General features: G+C 47.2%; 1 protein-coding gene across 1 annotated transcript; it reads left to right on the top strand.

Annotated features, from left to right (window-relative positions):
* The first annotated feature begins 257 nt into the window (after nt 1-257).
* On the top strand, nt 258-16,833 carry tspan7b (tetraspanin 7b). Its single transcript, XM_056290027.1, has 8 exons — nt 258-323; nt 10,949-11,137; nt 11,483-11,557; nt 11,674-11,769; nt 11,909-12,064; nt 16,236-16,319; nt 16,537-16,622; nt 16,733-16,833. The coding sequence occupies exons 1-7, from the start codon at nt 258-260 to the stop codon at nt 16,603-16,605; spliced, it is 735 nt and encodes a 244-aa protein (XP_056146002.1). The 3' UTR covers nt 16,606-16,622; nt 16,733-16,833.
* Nucleotides 16,834-16,841: the final 8 nt, after the last annotated feature.

Genomic DNA, 16,841 nt, shown 5'->3' with positions numbered 1-16,841 from the left:
CTATCTCTACTGATGCTCCTCATTCAGGCCGCTAGTGTGTCCGTGTGAATTGGAGCCATCAGATTCCTCCACACAAACCCAGGTTGTTCATATCAGAGGTTCTTCGGGAGTTCAGCCCTCGTTGCCTTTACAGCGGGGTTACTTTAAAGATTGCCTGCTGCGTGCCCGGTGACGCATCAATGCGCGGCTGCGACGCAACGACTCAGAAACGCTTACGTCTCCCCGAACGGCAAATAAATCGGGACCAGGGCACAAGTATGGAGAGCAAACCGGTGATCACCTGCCTCAAAACCCTGCTCATCGTCTATTCCTTCGTGTTTTGGGTATGTAGTCGTTTCTGTAGCTTTGAATCAAGGCGGCACAGCCGCGATCGTGTTCCGTGTCTGAGATGAGATGAGGCGGACGGTGCCAAACATCCTGCCCGCATTTTGGCGTTGGCGCTGCTCTGCAGGCTGCTGTCAGCTCGGAGGGTATATTCGAGGTTAGAGTCGGGGTTTTTTGGGGCTTTAGATTTGCGGATTTTTTTTGGACTGCATATGCGGGCTTTTTATTTAGGCTCCGGTTGGTTGTCCCGCGTCATCCGCGCATCGTTGCGCACATCACCTGCTTGTCGCTGGATGTTGGGAGCGACCGTCGCATCTCCGCGAAGCCTCACAGCACCACGGGCCTCCTTTATGTAAATATTTAAAAGGCCGTGTTGTGGTGATAAATGTGGGGCGATAACTCTTAAAGACACACGCTGGCCACATTTGGCTTTGTACTGGGTGTCACATTCAGTCGGGGTCTGTTGTTTGTTAGGTGCTTTCTTCGCTGTTTCTGTGCCTAAATTCATAAGGAATTTGATTCACAATGTGGCCCGAAGGCACATGAAATAATCACGCTCCCTGTGGCGTCACCAAATGGTGCCTGGCTTCATTATTAAACACTATCTGGAGGATAACCTCTCTGATAGGGAACAGATCGAAAGCCATTTCTCATCAGATGTGGGGGTTTTTTTGTAAGGCTGCTTACAGTTTTGGATCAATGTGAGATTATAATTGTTTTCTCCACCAATCAGTGTAAAAAAATAAGTTTCAAATCCCATATGTTTGACTCTCAATGCCTGTAATTAGCTTCCCCCTTTCCAAACTTTTTGAAACTGATTAAAATCCGACAGTGCAATCTACTGTTTGAAACGGAGACTATGAGTGACAGTCTACACACTGACTGATACTGAGATAGTCTACATACTGATTCATTCTGAGATACAGTTTATATATTGACTCGCACTGAGATGCCGTCTACATATTGACTCATACTGAGATGCAGTCTACATACTGACTCATTCTGAGATGCAGTTTACATATTGATTCATTCTGAGATACAGTTTACATATTGACTCATACTGAGATACAGTCTACATACTGAATCATACTAACTACTTTGAGGCAGAATGATGAGGTTGGCAAGCAGCATTAACCACTCTCTGTGTTAATAAACTGTAGGTTTGTTTGACCACTACATTTCTGTCAATTATAATTTTTCATTCCAGTCCTTGAAACTAACTGAAGCAAGTGTACAGCTTTTCTGTAATCAAATAAGTAAAACCAGAAGAGATTCCTCCTTGGTGTTTTGGGGTCCAGAGCAGTGAATGGTGCCTCCTCCATGGACTCTAGGAACTTGGAACAGCTTCAAGGCTCAAACTGGGCCTGAAACCAACATTAAAATTCACCCTAACCCCTCAAACTGAAGAAAGGGGCCCTCGTCCTCGTCGAACCCGGAAACACAAAAACAAAACAAAAAAACAAATTGAACGAGAGTATCATCATATTCATCATCCAGCCATTATCCAAACAGCTTATCCTGCTCTCAGGGTCGCGGGGATGATGGAGCCTATCCCAGCAGTCACTGGGCAGGCAGGGAGACACCCTGGACAGGCCGCCAGTTCACCACAGGGCCATATTCTTCATAAATTTCACAATTTCATTATAACTCTGTTTCCCTCTTTCAGTGTCGTATTCTGTAAATTGTGTAAATTTACACAACGTCCATTGCATGTTGTCCGTCTTGGGAGAGAGAGTTGTCCTCTGGCGCTCTCCCTGAGGTTTCTTCCTCTTTTTTTCCTCTCTCTGTTAAAGGGTTTTTTCTTTCTTTCTTTTTTTTGGGGGGGGGGGGCTGTTCCTTATCCGATGCGAGGGTCTAAGGACAGGATGTTGTGTTGCTGTAAAGCCCCTTGAGGCAAATTTGTAATTTGGGCTTGACTCGAGAGTAGAACGGACATTTCCATTCAAACCAGCCCAGCAGGATGGTCAGAGCGGCGGCCATTTTTATTTGAAGGGGGCCATTGCGAAGAGCTGTGACCGTTGTAGCGTGCTAACTAAACCGAGTTGGGACAAATCGCTGACTCTTTTTTCACCCCCTTTTCTTGTTTTTAATCGCGGGCTCGCTGAGGTGAGGTTTTGCAATAACGAGCGAACAAGCAGTGATGTAGTACAAAGCTGTCATCAAAACGACTAACAGCAATTCTTTTAAACTACTCTAATGACCACAGCAAACAGGTTCAGTGTCCGTTCTACTCCAATTCGATTTCAATGCCCAAAACGTCCATCTGCATTTCTGGAAGAGAGCCGTACAGCGTCTCTCCCGCCTGCAGGTATGTGCTTGTGTTCACAGATATGAGTGTTTATATTTAGTCCGGACAGGACACCCGTAGCACCGTGGTCTCTGCAGCATCGTATTTCAGACAAGGTATTTCGGAAGGGGGGGGGTGCGGGGACCTCCTTCTCACCAAGACAGTTCACAGATATGTTGCTTCTCTCTTTCTCCAGACTTGTACAAGGAGAGTGTTGGATCAACTTTTAGATATTTCAAACCTGGGATGCACCAGGGTTGTGGTGCCACTTTTGCCCCCCCCCCCCCAAAAAAGGCAGCGACATGCATACAGCCGGGCTCATCGTTCATTCAGTCCTGCAAATCTGTTTACGTCATCGTTTTAAAGCTACCCTGAGAAGTTGTAGATTATTGTTGACTGTGTGCCCCCTGTGGACATACGCGGTAGTGTTTCGCAGAAGTACGAATTCGTCCCCTCTTGTCGCAAAGATCTCCATTGATCCTCTGGTAGGAGGTGCATTTGTGTTGTATAGAAGGAAAAAGCGATGTGGTGGTGTTTTGGAAAAACAGCTGTTTGTAAGATATACATTACAGCCATGGGGTAGTGTGTCTCTAACTGTGGCTATATGTCTCCTCCGTTGGCCATAAATCGTTTCGTCAGAATTTTGAGAGAATTCAACTGGAGACAAACATTTGAAATCACTTTATATCAATATCTAATCTTCTTGCTGATGGTCTTCATTTGTTTATGTTGGTGATACAGAGACATCCAAAAATTAAACTGAAACAAAATTAAATTCAGGATATAAAAATTCTGTCATAGTGTGATGGCCGCCTGTCCAGGGTGTCTCCCTGTCTGCCGCCCAATGACTGCTGGGATAGGCTCCAGCATCCCGCGACCCTACTAATGATAAGCAGCTTAGATAATGGAGGGATGTTTTTTTTTTTGTGGAATTTTCTCCCCAGTTGTATCTGGCAAATTACCCCACTATTCCGAGCTGTCCTGGTCGCTGCTCCGCCCCCTCTGCTGATCTGGGGAGGGCTGCAGACTACCACGTGCCTCCTCCGATACATGTTGAGTCACCAGCCACTTCTTTTCACATGACAGTGAGGAGTTTCACCAGGAGGACATAGCGCGTGGGAGGATCACACTATTCCCCCCGGGTTCCCCCTTCCCCCTGAACAGGCACCCTGACCGACCAGAGGAGGTGCTAGTGCAGCAACCAACCACATCTGGCTTCCCACCCACAGACACAGCCAACTGTATCTGGTGTGGACGGAAAGAGAAATGGGGTCGGTGTAATTCTGAAGGAAGACAATATCAAGATTGTGCTGGAGGTGAAGAGAGTGTCAGATAGTGATGAGTATGAAGTAGGAAGGAAATCGAAGGTGTGCTGGTGAATGTTGTCAGCGCATATGCCCCACAAGTTGGGTGTGAGATGGAAGAGAAAGAAGAACTCTGGAGTGAGTTGGATGAAGTGGTGGAGAATGTACCCAAGGAGGAGAGAGTGGTGATTGGCGCGGACTTCAGTGGGCATGTTGGTGAAGGGAACAGAGGTGATGAGGTGGTGATGGGTAGGTATGGTGTGGAGGAGAGGAATGTGGAAGGACAGATGATGGTGGATTTTGCGAAAAGGATGGAAATGGCTATGGTGAATATGTATTTCAAGAAGAGCAAGAGGGATGAACACAGGGTGACGTATAAGAGTGGAGGAAGGAGCACATACAAGTGGACTATATGTTACGCAGGAGATGCAATCTGAAAGAGATTGGAGACTGCAAGGTGGTGACAGGGGAGAATGTAGCTAGGCAGCATCGGATGGTGGTCTGTAGGATAACTTTGGAGATCAAGAAGAGGAAGAGAGTGAAAGCAGAGCCAAGGATCAAATGGTGGAGGTTGAAGAAGGAAGACTGTATTGTGGTGTTCAGGGAGGATTTAAGACAGGCACTGTAGTGAAGAGTTGACCAATGCAATTGAGGAGGGCAGCCCAGGAACCGCCACAGCCAGGACGCGAACCCGTGTCTCTCGCACCGCGGGCGACAACGTTAACCAGTCGACTAAAGGGTCCAACCTGTTAGCCAAGGGCTAACGTGTCTACTTATCCATGCACGTTACACTACCCCCCTCTTTCGGGAAGCGCGTCCCCGTGCTTCAGCATATCAGCTCCCTCACGCCTCTGGGCACACGTGCTTCCGATGACCTCATGGTCTCACCATCCCACTTCTGACACCAATGCAGTGAATTAAGGAGGGCAGCCCAGGAACCGCCACAGCCGGGACGTGAACCCATATCTCCTGCACCGCGGGCGACAACATTAACCAGTTGACTAAAGGGTCCGACCCGTTAGCCAAGGGCTAACATGTCTACTTATTTGTGCACGTTACACTAACCCCCTCCTTCGGGAAGCACGTCCCCGTGCTTCAGCTGGGCAACTATTGCAGAAATAGTGAGAGAGACAGCTAGGAAGGTACTTGATGTGTCATCTGGACAGAGGAAGACAAGGAGACTTGGTGGTGGAATGAGGAAGTACAAGAAAGTATACGGAGGAAGAGATTGGTGTAGAAGAAGTGGGATAGTCAGAGTGGTGACTAAAGTAGACACAAGTACAAGCAGATGTGGCATAAGGCGAAGAGAGCGGTAGCAAAGGATATGGGGAGTTGTATGAGAGGTTGGCCACCAAGGAAGGAGAAAAGGACTTGTACCAATTGGCTAGACAGGGAATGAATGAATGAATGAATGATGATTTATTTCAAACATGTAAATAAGCAGGATATAACATACAGATAATCCATTGCCAATAATCTGAAGTGATCAACAATTCCACACATCAAACTCAGCGAACAAATCTCCATATACATCAGATTATTTGTTACAAGTTGGAAAAGGAGCAGGAGGAAGTATACACTTGTTTTTTCCTACTCCTTATCACCTACTCTTAAGTTAATTCAGCTACTATACATTACAAAAAGAAAAAAATACACACACACACACATATATATGACAAAAAATGACAATAAACGATATTTATATATATGTAACAATCCGGATTTCAGTTTTGAGCCCTTTCTTGCTTACAATGGTGATAGACAGGCTGAGGGACGAGATCAGGCAGGAGTCTCCGTGGACTATGATGTTTGCGGATGACATTGTGATCTGTAGTGAGAGTAGGGTGCAGGTTGAGGAGAGCCTGGAGAGGTGGAGGTATGCACTGGAGAGAAGAGGAATGAAAGTCAGTAGGAACAAGATGGATACATATGCATGAATGAGAGGGAGGACAGCAAAATGGTAAGGATGCAAGGAGTAGAGGTGGCGAAGGTGGATGAGTTTAAATACTTGGGGTCAACTGTTCAAACTAACGGAGTGTGGAAGAGAGGTGAAGAAGAGTGCAGGCAAGGTTGAATGGGTGGAGAAGAGTGTCAGGAGTGATTTGCGACAGAAGGGTACCAGCAAGAGTTAAAGGGAGGGTTTACAAGATGGTAGTGAGACCAGCTATGTTATATGGTTTGGAGATGGTGGCACTGACGAAAAGACAGGAGGTGGAGCTGGAGGTGGCACAGTTGAAGATGCTAAAATTTTTATTAAGAGTATCGAAGGACAGGATTAGGAACGATTATATTAGAGAGACAGCTCAGTTTTTCAACGGCCTGGAGACAAAGCAAGAGAGTCGAGATTGAGATGGTTTGGACATGTGCGGAGGAGAGATGCTGGGTATATTGAGAGGAGGATGCTGAAGATGGAGCTATCAGGCAATAGGAAAAGAGGAAGGCCAAAGAGGAGGTTTATGGATGTGGTGAGGGAGGACACACAAGTGGTTGGTGTGACAGTGGAGGATGCAGAGGACAGGAAGAGATGGAAACGGATGATCCACTGTGGCGACCCCTAATGGGAGCGGCAGAAAGTAGTAGTAGTAGTAGTTAAAAGTTATGCAAAGATTAAAAAGATTTCTTTCTTTTTTTTCATATTGAAACCTCACATGCATACATTGAGAATATTGACTTTTTAAATACTCTGGGCTCTAGTTTCTGGGTCATAGCGCAGTCGAAGGTGCTGCCACTAGTAGTTCACTACGCAAGTCAGTCTAAGGTGTAGCCATTTATTTTTTTTTTGCTAATTTGGGCGCAACAGAGGCGCAGTTATAAAAGTGTAGGATTAGAAGGAATAAATTGTCAGTAGGAGTGGTGGTGACTGTCTTCAATTACGGCCAATCAAATCAGCTCCTCTCATTCCCTTTAAAAGCAGCGCTCTCATTGTCATGGTGACCTGCCAATTTCGTGATGGACAGCGGAAGTCCAGACCAGATAAGTTAGACAAGTTTCTCTCTGGAGGAAACTGATGTCCTTGTTCGGGAAGTGCAGAGTCGCCCAATGCACATACAACAGACGTTAACATCAATTCCAATGTGATATGACACAATACACAAACACCATTATTTGACAATACACAAACACCATTATTTGACAGGCTACCATTTAACGTGTCTTGGTTCTCACCAGCATCTTTCGTTCTTTCCTGTTCATTCAATGAACACGGCAGGAGACCTTGAATAGTTGTGGTCATGGCTCACTTAGCCTAGGCAGTCAATTCGTTCTTCAAGTTGAATGAGGTTAATTGAAATGTTGAAATCCTCGTCACCATGTTGTTTTCGTAGTGACACACATTGACTGTTTTATGTTGGAAGACAGTGATACACATGCAGATGTTTTGTTTTGTGATTATAAAGGTTCAGGTCAGTAGTTCAATTATTCACAAAATAGGCCAACATAACATAACATAACATAACATAACATAACATAACATAACATAACATAACATAACACAAAAGTGGCATGTGTGATTTTGAATAAGTCTATGCTTAGTGCACCTTTGCTAAAGCCCAGAAACTACCGCACAACGCAGCATCTGCGCTAAGACGTGGTCTGACCAGGCAGAGACACAGGCGTAATATTTGGTTGTATTTGACACCAAACTAGCACTGGACCACCTGATTTTGACTGACACACCCTCTGCTGCGCCCCCCACACCCATTTTGGCGCAAGTGATGTCATGGCGACCCCATAAACTAGAAAACGCACGCAGCCGAGAGAAAATCCACCTCGCGCCCAACGAAATTGTCACTACGTCTGCGTTAGCGCTACCTTGCGCCGTGTGGAATATATAGCTCATTTTATATAGACAGTAAAATAACCGTCTACCACGTAGGCACATTTTCAGCTAAACAGTAATATTGGCTTTTCATTTGCATTCATTTCACTGTGCAGTTTAATCTCTACTCCGCTATGGTGTATCTGCATTATAACTGACATCAGTACGTCATTTCCTTGCAAGAACATAAATTCCCCAAAAGCCAACAAAGCCCATTCCTTATAATGATTCCATCAAAATGGCGGATGGCATAGATGTTATTTTTCAGTACTTTGAAAATTCAATAAATAACGGAAAATTCTTGGCTACTGCAGATACCCGATTGAGACTGATAAATCAGTGAAAAACTGCCCTGTATACACCGATCAGCCAAAACATTAAGACCACCTTTCTAACATTGGTTAGGTGCCTCTTCGTGCCGCCATAAGTTGAGGCATGGACTCCACAACACCTCTGAAGGTGTCCTCTGGTATCTGGCACCAAGATGTTAGCAGCAGATCCTTTAAGACCTGCAAGGTGGGGCCTGCATGGATGGGACTTATTTTTCCAGCTAATTCCACAGATACTCAATGGCATTGAGATCCTGGGAATTTAGAGGCCAAAGCAACAACTTGAACTCTTTGTTCCAGAAGGGTTTGAGGAATATGACAATTTTTGCACTGTGGCTGCATCATCCTGCTGAAAGAGGTCACTTCCATCAGGGAAAACCATTGCCATGAAGGGGTGTACTTGGTCTGCAACAACGTTTAGGTAGGTGGTACGCAGTCCGGGCGGCAGCTGTCTGGACTGTTGGCTCAGACTCTGTTAATGTGACGGAGGAATTAAAGAATGTGACTGTAAATGAAACGCATAGCTGAGTCATCCTCGGGCTGTCTCGTCTTCAGCAGAGGTCACGCTTTAAAAGAAAACAGAGAGAAATATAAATACTGTGTTACTGAGCATTTCCTGGCAGGTTGAAATCCAGCAGGTTCTCAGTAAGAAACATTACCGGGCTCCGGAGGAGATCCACAAATACCAGACGGTTTGGAAAAGCAGGCCACCGTCTAGCAATTTGACCAACACAGTTTGACAAAAGGTTCATAAACAACTTATCTGCAGTTCCCGAGAATACACGTATTTTATACTAATATACATCTGGTTTCATGAGACCACACGTAAACATATCAAATTACTTTGTCACTTGCATGCAATGCATTTAAATGTGTTGACAAATGAGGACGTAATTGAAGACATCTACTCTGACCATTCACTTTTGAGCCATTAGATTAGAGGTGGTTCTGTGTGGGTTTGGTGTGTTTAACCTCCGGAGACCATGCGGATGAAGGCATCATGTGAGGCCACATGGTCTCAGGAGTTAAGGTCAGGGTAAGGATCAGGGAGGATGGATGTTAAGCGTTAAAATCTACATTTTGTTTAAATCGGGGATAAAAGTAGATCTAAGCAGGTGTCTTCAATTACGTCCTCATTTATCTGTCTGCTGACATGCATCGTACTCATGTGACACAAAGTGGGCAAACAGCTTCCTTTGGGAGGAGTAAATGAGTTGTAACACTGATGTCTTTGCAGGCCTGGGTGATTGCTCGTTGCAAGATGTAGACAATACGTATCAGGAGGAAGGAATTACAAATAACCATCATGCTTTGCTGCTGGCTGTCAGACAATCTTGAGGGCTAAAAAATTCCATGGGTGTGTATGCACAAATTGGCCCATTGTAAATGTTTTGTCTGTGAACTGAACTGTATTTGGGGGTGGGGGGGTTCCCCCTTTTTCTCCCCAGTTGTATCCGGCCAATTACCCCACTCTTCTGAGCCATCCCAGTCACTGCTCCACCCCCTCTGCCGATCCGGGGAGGGCTGCAGACTACCACACGTCTCCTCCGATACACGTGGAGTCGCCAGCGCTTCTTTTCACCTGACAGTGAGGGGTTTCACCGGGGGGATGTAGCATGTGGGAGAATCACACTGTTTCCCCCTCCCCCCTGAACAGGCATCCTGACTGACCACAGGAGGCGCTAGTGCAGCGACCATACCCACATCTGGCTTCCCACCCGCAGACACGGCCAATTGTGTCTGTAGGGATGCCCGACCAAGCCGGAGGTAAGACGGGGATTCGAACCAGTGAGCCCCATGTTGGTAGGCAACGGAATAGACCGCTACGCTACCCGGACGCCCAGCTGAGCTGTATTTGACTGAGCTGTATTTGTATTTGCAGAGAGATGGCTGCCTGTCTGATTGTATGTCATCACTGTTTGCCAGTGAGAGATGGGGACCAGTGAGCAGTCTCCATTTGTACAAAAGAAATACTTTGATTGCATCCTTGCACATGAAAATTCCTTTGTTTTTGTCATGTTTCCTTCTTCTTCTTCTTTTTGTTGCCCAAACCCTCTGGATAATCAACTGAAATACTTCATAATAGCTTAGCGTGTAATTTATTCGGAGGAGGTTTGTCATGGATTCAGTCCAACACTGTTTCAGTCGCAGTCAAACTTTTTGCGTGTTTGAAAAAAACATTTGTTCATCTCATTGGATGAGGAGACGGGGGATGCACAAAGGCGGTTACTCTGTCGAGGAGGATAATGCACCACGGCGGGCTGGTTAAGGGGCTTGGGCTGATGGGTCGACACCAACCGTTCCGCACGCTGCCTCTCGCCTTTCCGATCCCGGTAAAACGCCCCAGCTGGCACGCGCGCCGTTCCCGCCTCGTACAACACGCTCTTTTATCCCCGGCCTTCATTTGAAATGCTAAGAGAGGAGCAACAAGAGGAAGCGTCTCGCCGTCGATCAAAGACCCCTTTTCATTTGTCCTTATTCTCTCTTTCTCACTATCTGTGTGTGTGTGTGTGCATGTGAGTGTGTGAGTATATCTGCGTGTGCGCACACATATATATGGGTGTGCACACATACGTGAGCACACACACTTGTGCAGCAGGTAATTGGTGACCCACACTCGAGATAAAACATATCCTGTCTCCTGTCCCCTTGTCCTGCTCTCTCTCTCTCTCTCTAGCTCTCTCTCCCTCTTTTTCTCTCTCCTGTCCCACCTTCATCCTCCTCCTACACCTCCCCCCACGCTGGGTGACCTAAACACACTTATCTTGATGTCACATGGGTTGCAGCTGAAGGCTGTTCCCTCCTTTGATTCTCTTTCCTGCTCTGTCCCTTTTATTCTCTCACTTTTCCTTTTCCGTCTTCCCCCACCCCACCCACCCTCTACTAGATAACAGGAGCCATCCTGCTGGCAGTGGGAATATGGGGGAAGTTGATGCTGGGCCCGTATATATCGCTAATAGCCGACAACTCCACCAACGCGCCCTACGTCCTCATTGGCACCGGGACCGTCATCATCGTCTTCGGCTTGTTTGGATGCTTTGCCACCTGCAGAGGGAGCCCATGGATGCTGAAACTGGTGAGACAGAGCGGCGTGTGTGTGTGTGTGTGTGTGTGTGTGTGTGTGTGTGTGTGTGTGTGTGTGTGTGTGTGTGTTGTAGATGTTGCTTAATTAGCACTGGGTCACATGATAAGCGAAATAATGGCTGACCTCTTCCTGGGAGAGAGGGATCAGGAATCCAGCAGATGCTGCAAGGCAATTTGCTCGGTTAATAGTCCAATATAGTCCTGTGTGAGTGTGTGTCTGTGTGCGTGCGTGAGTGAGTGTGTGTGTATTTGCACAGGCAAATAAAACGTGTGGTTTTGAGGGAGAACGTTTCCATGCAAAGTATGCAAATGTCCCCTTGTCTCTCCCTCTCTGCAGTACGCCATGTTCCTGTCTCTGGTCTTCCTGGCTGAGTTGGTGGCGGGGATCTCTGGATTCGTCTTCCGCCATGAAGTCAGTCTACCTTTTAGTGCATCCCACAAAGTTAACCGTTTCAGTCCCGCATGGAAACTGTGTCAATGCACTGTTACATAATGTATTCTGTGTGTGTGTGTGTGTGTGTAACATAGATAAAGGGAACCTTTTTGAGGACATATAGGGATGCTGTGTTGAACTATAATGCTGAGAATGAGGCAAGCCGTGCTGTTGACAACCTACAGCAAAATGTAAGTCCCAATAAACGACTGCATTCAGCTGAAGAATTGCATGTTGTCTTTTTGCATTCGTTACCTGTCCTCACCCGTCTTGTTGTTTCATTCCCTCTTTCTCTGTTTTCTCTGTCTCTCTCTCGCTCTCTGTCTGTAGCTGCGTTGCTGTGGAGTGTATAACTACACCAGCTGGTTGGCTAGTGTGTATTACCCCACCAATGGCTTTCCTCCCAGCTGCTGCTTCAACTCCTCCGACTGCAACCCACAAGACCTCCGCAACACCACCGTCGGCCCGAACAAGGTCTACCACCAGGTTAGTAAGTGTGTCTTCATGTCTGTCTATTTCAGTCTGTCTGTCTGTCTGTCTGTCTGTCTGTCTGTCTGTCTATTTCTGTCTGTCTCTGTCTATCTGTCTATTTCTGTCTGTCTGTAAAGCTGTGTTCAGACACGAGGCGACATATTGCTGAAGTTCATGATCCCGCTGTGTTTTTGCTTCCACCAAGTAGCGCCAGTGTGCTTACAGCATTCATCGATTCACATACAACCTATCAGTCCGTTTATTTTTTGAGTCCCTTCCTTATTCGTCATTCATTCTTTTTTTGGGGGGGTGGGGGGGGGGGGATAGTCGAACACTGTATAAAACTAGGATTCTACGGACTGTCGTGATGAGCTTCCTGCCATTTATGTTTAGTGAGAACAGGGAAGGGGGAACCAAAAGTCAGCTTGTTGTTTCAGTGTGGTAGGTAAGAGATGAAACGCTTGAATGTGATTGGCTACTGGCCGCGTGAGGGGCTCGAAGCGAAGTAAGTGTAAAATGAATGATGGTCAATGGCTGAATTTCACAAAATCACAAATCTTGGGAATTTTAGGGAATTGTCTCTTTATATTTTGCTCGTTTCTAGAAAGACTGTCAATACAAGATAGAAATTTATCAAATGCAACTTGACACGTGATTTATAGTTTTAGAAAATGGAGCTTTATTCTCTTGTTCTATGAGTAAAGCCTACCTGTCCGCTGGACCCGATACCATCCAACCTCCTACAGACCATTTCCCCGCACTTGACCATGCAGTCACACACATCATCAACTCCTCCCTTACGATGGATGTGTTCCCCACCTCAATTAAGCAAGCTCAGGTCACCCCGCTGCTCAAAAAACCTACACTCAACCCAGCCCAGGTTGAAAACTACAGACTGGTTTCACTCCTACCCTTTCTTCCCGTCCTTTTTCTCCCCAGTTGGAGCCGGCCAATTACCAAACTCTTTCTGAGCCGTCCCGGTCACTGCTCCACCCCCTCTGCCGATCCGGGGAGGGCTGCAGACTACCACATGTCTCCTCCAATATATGTGGCATTGCCTGTCGCTTCTTTCACCTGACAGTGAGGAGTTTTGCCAGGGGGACGTGGCACATGGGAGGATCACACCATTCCCCCCAGTTCCCCCTCCCCCCTGAACAGGCGCCCCGACTGACCAGAGGAGGCACTAATGCAGCGACCAGGACACATACCCACATCCGGCCCCCCCCCCCCCCCTGCAGACATGGCTAATTGTATCTGTAGGGATGCCTGACCAAGCCGGACGTGACACAGGGATTCAAACCAGCGATCCCCGTGTTGGTAGGCAACGGAATAAACTGCCACGCCACCTGGACGCCCCACTCCTACCCTTTCTATCAAAAATACTTGAGCATATGGTCTTTAACCAAGTCTCTGAATTCCTTTCTGAGAACAACCTGTATGATCCGAGTCAGTCTGGCTTTAACCAGGGTCACTCTACAGAGACTGCACTCCTGTCAGTAATAGAATCACTGCATTTGGCTAGAGCTGCTGGTCAGTCCTCAGCTTTATTGCTGCTAGATCTGTCAGCTGCCTTTGACACAGGTAACAACCAAATCCTCCTTCCACACTCACTGAGCTTGGTATCTCAGGATCTGCCCTCCGCTGGTTCATGTGCTACCTCTCAGGGAGATCTTTTAAAGTATCTTGGAGGAGAGAAGTGTCCAAACCACACAGCTTATCCACAGGGGTGCCTCAAGGGTCAGTGCTCAGTCCCCTTCTACACTACCTCACTTGGTGCAATCATCTGCTCCCATGGTTTCTGATACCATTGCTATGCTGATGATACCCAGCTCTTCCTATCATTTCCACCGGATAACCTCGCAGTCTCGGCATGGATATCATCATGCCTTACTGATATCTCTGCATGGATGAAAGAACACCATCTTCAGCTTAACCTCTATCTAAGACTGAGCTCCTTGTCATCCCAGCCAGTCTGTCCATACAACAACAGATCAATATCCAGCTCGGAACAACCCAACTAATGCCCACAAAGTCTGCCCGAAACCTGGGTGTCATGATTGATGACCAACTAACCTTTAAGGTTCGTGTGGCCTTGATTGCTCGGTTGTGCCGATTTGCCCTATACATCATCAGGAAAATTAGACCCCACCTGTTTGAGCATGCAGCACAACTCCTGGTACAGGCTCTTGCTATATCACGCATTGACTACTGCAACTCGTTACTGGCAGGTCTCCCTGCATGCACTTTCAAACCTCTGGTGTGCCAGAACGCAGCGGCACAACATCAACCAACCCAAAACAGCACATGTCACTCTACTGTTCATATCCCTCCACTGGCTCCCAGTTGCTGCCCGCATCAAATTCCTTCCTTGGCCTTCTTAGACTGAAACTGCAATTGGTGATGGGGTCTCATCATCCACTGGAGCACAAACTAGGAGTCATCAGGACGCTGTACCACCAAGCTGACAACGTCCCCACCGACACAGCGGCCGGGGAAGGGGAGAAATCCCACATTAAACAGGCCCTGGTTAAGTGTTGTTATCCTAACTGGGTGTTTATCAAAGCCAGGAAGACACCCAAACAGTGCACCAACCGGTCGAAGAGAGGAGAAGGACAAGAGCTGCCTAAGCTTAAACCAGTGGTGATTCTGCACAAGTGTCGGAAAAGCTGAGACGTGTTTTCCAGCCACTTTCAAAACCCAAAACACGTTGCACCAGAAATTGGTCCACCCCAAGGATCAGGTGCCCCGGCACAAACAGAGCAATACAGTGTACGCTGTTAAGTGCTAGGAGGAGTGCCGTGACTTGTACATTGGGGAAACTAAACAGACGCTGGCCAAGAGGATGGCACAACACAGGAGAGCTAACATTTCAGGCCAGGACTCCGCAGTCTACACCATCTACAGGCCAGTGGCCACTCTTTCAAGGATGAGGATGTGCACACCCTTGATAGGGAGGAACGATGGTTTGAACGGGGAGTCAAATAGGCCATCTATGTGAAGAGGGAACGACCATTCCTGAACCGAGGGGGGCGCCTAAAGGCCCTGACACACCAGGCCGACGGTCGGCCGACGACCAATGGCCGTTGGTGAGCATCTGTAACCCTAGTTTTTGCGGTGTGTCCCGCACCATCGGCACTAATCACACCCCTGTCGGCAGCTTTTCAGCTGATTCAGCATGTTGAGTTGGCGGAGCCCGTCGGTGAGAGAGATCACTGATTGGCTGTTCAACTTAGCGAATCCATGCTAAACTAGCAAATCAGGGCTGTCCGCTGTAGTCTTTGCGGTGTGTTCAAGTGCTACTTTTTGGCCCAGACAGCAGGCGACATGAAGCGACGAAACAGTTGGCCTCCATCGCCGCTAGTCGGTTTGGTGTGTCTGAGCCCTAAGAGTACATCTGTCACCATCTTACAATGCTGGGATTGCAAACATTCCCCGATCCTCTGTGAATAGTACTCATGGCCATTGAAACTCTAGTTAATGGTCACGCCCATCTTTGCATATGAAACTGATCGTTGTTTTCGGTCATTATGCCACTGTATTGTTTATAAGGGTGGGGAGACCTGCAGTCAGCTGAGACTGAAGAGGTAACTTAGATGAGTGATGAAACGGGTCCGCGGTGGTGTAGCAGTCTAAGCATCGGCTTTGTGTCAATGCAGTTGCCCACTGGGGACTGGGGTTCGCGCCCCGGTCTCGTCAGATCCGACTATGGCCGGAGTCGATGAAGCAGCAATGATTGGCAACGCTGTCTTCGGGAGGGGGGCGGAGTCGGCTTGTGTTCATCACGTGACTGCGTCTCTGTGTGTGTCGGAAAAAACAGTGGTTCGGCCTGGAGTCGCCTTGTCACGAAAGTGGGGAGGCGGTCTCCTTCGAGACTGCCGGCCGGAGAGATGCAGTTGGCGAACGCGTGCAGTACGAGGGTGGGTGTTTGAATTAAAATAGGGATCGATTGGCCACTAAATTGGGAGAAAAATCAGAAATAAATTTTAAAAGATGAGTGATGAAACGTTTCTCTCAATAAATGTTGTGTCCAGATGAACTGATTCAACCTTCTCTGATCATCTCTCTCCCGTTTTTTTTCTTTCTTTTCTTAACAACTTTGTCCCAGCTAACATTTCTCGACCTCTTGCCCCTCCTTTGCCCTCAGGACATGTCCCTGCCCCCTAGCTAACTTGCCCCTGTGTTTCAGGGTTGCTACGAGTTGGTCACCTCGTTTATGGAAACCAACATGGCCATCATTGCAGGGGTGACGTTTGGCATTGCCTTCTCACAGGTGAGTCGGAAATAAAAGGTAAACGTCTTTGCACAATTCCTCCTGATCCCGTTTTTCCTTCATTACCGTTGCTATGTCTCACATACTTTCAAAGATGAGGTATGCAATTATTATGGTTTATGGGTCTTATTATACATGTCAGTCGTGATAGTGACTGTTGAAAGTGACAATTATGCAAAATGAACCCAAACGTCACCCAACTTTCTGACTCTTGCAGCTGATTGGCATGTTGCTGGCATGCTGCCTGTCCAGGATCATCACAGCCAATCAGTATGAGATGGTGTAGCTGACGTACTGGGGCGGGTGAGTGACGCTCAAAAATACACACACACACACACACACACACACACACACACACACACACACACACACAGAATTTATCCCTCTTATCTTTTTGATTGCTCTTCTTTCAGGGGATCGAACGAGAGAGGGCAGATTTTTACCTTGACGAAAGAGGAGTGGAGGGTTACAGAATGCTAGCACAAGGGAATTTACCTCTCTCTCTCTCTCTCCCTCTCTCTC

Source organism: Lampris incognitus, chromosome 11 (genome assembly GCF_029633865.1).
Source record: "Lampris incognitus isolate fLamInc1 chromosome 11, fLamInc1.hap2, whole genome shotgun sequence".
Lineage (NCBI taxonomy): Eukaryota > Metazoa > Chordata > Actinopteri > Lampriformes > Lampridae > Lampris > Lampris incognitus.
This window is presented reverse-complemented; position numbering and strand designations above follow the sequence as displayed.

What these genes read in the sequence shown, in the direction of transcription:
- tspan7b (XM_056290027.1), top strand. Translation starts at nt 258, where the DNA reads ATGGAGAGCAAACCGGTGATCACCTGCCTCAAAACCCTGCTCATCGTC. An exon ending in GCCCATGGATGCTGAAACTG is followed by an intron (nt 11,138 to 11,482) that starts GTGAGACAGAGC and finishes CCCTCTCTGCAG; the next exon opens with TACGCCATGTTCCTGTCTCT. An exon ending in GATTCGTCTTCCGCCATGAA is followed by an intron (nt 11,558 to 11,673) that starts GTCAGTCTACCT and finishes TGTGTAACATAG; the next exon opens with ATAAAGGGAACCTTTTTGAG.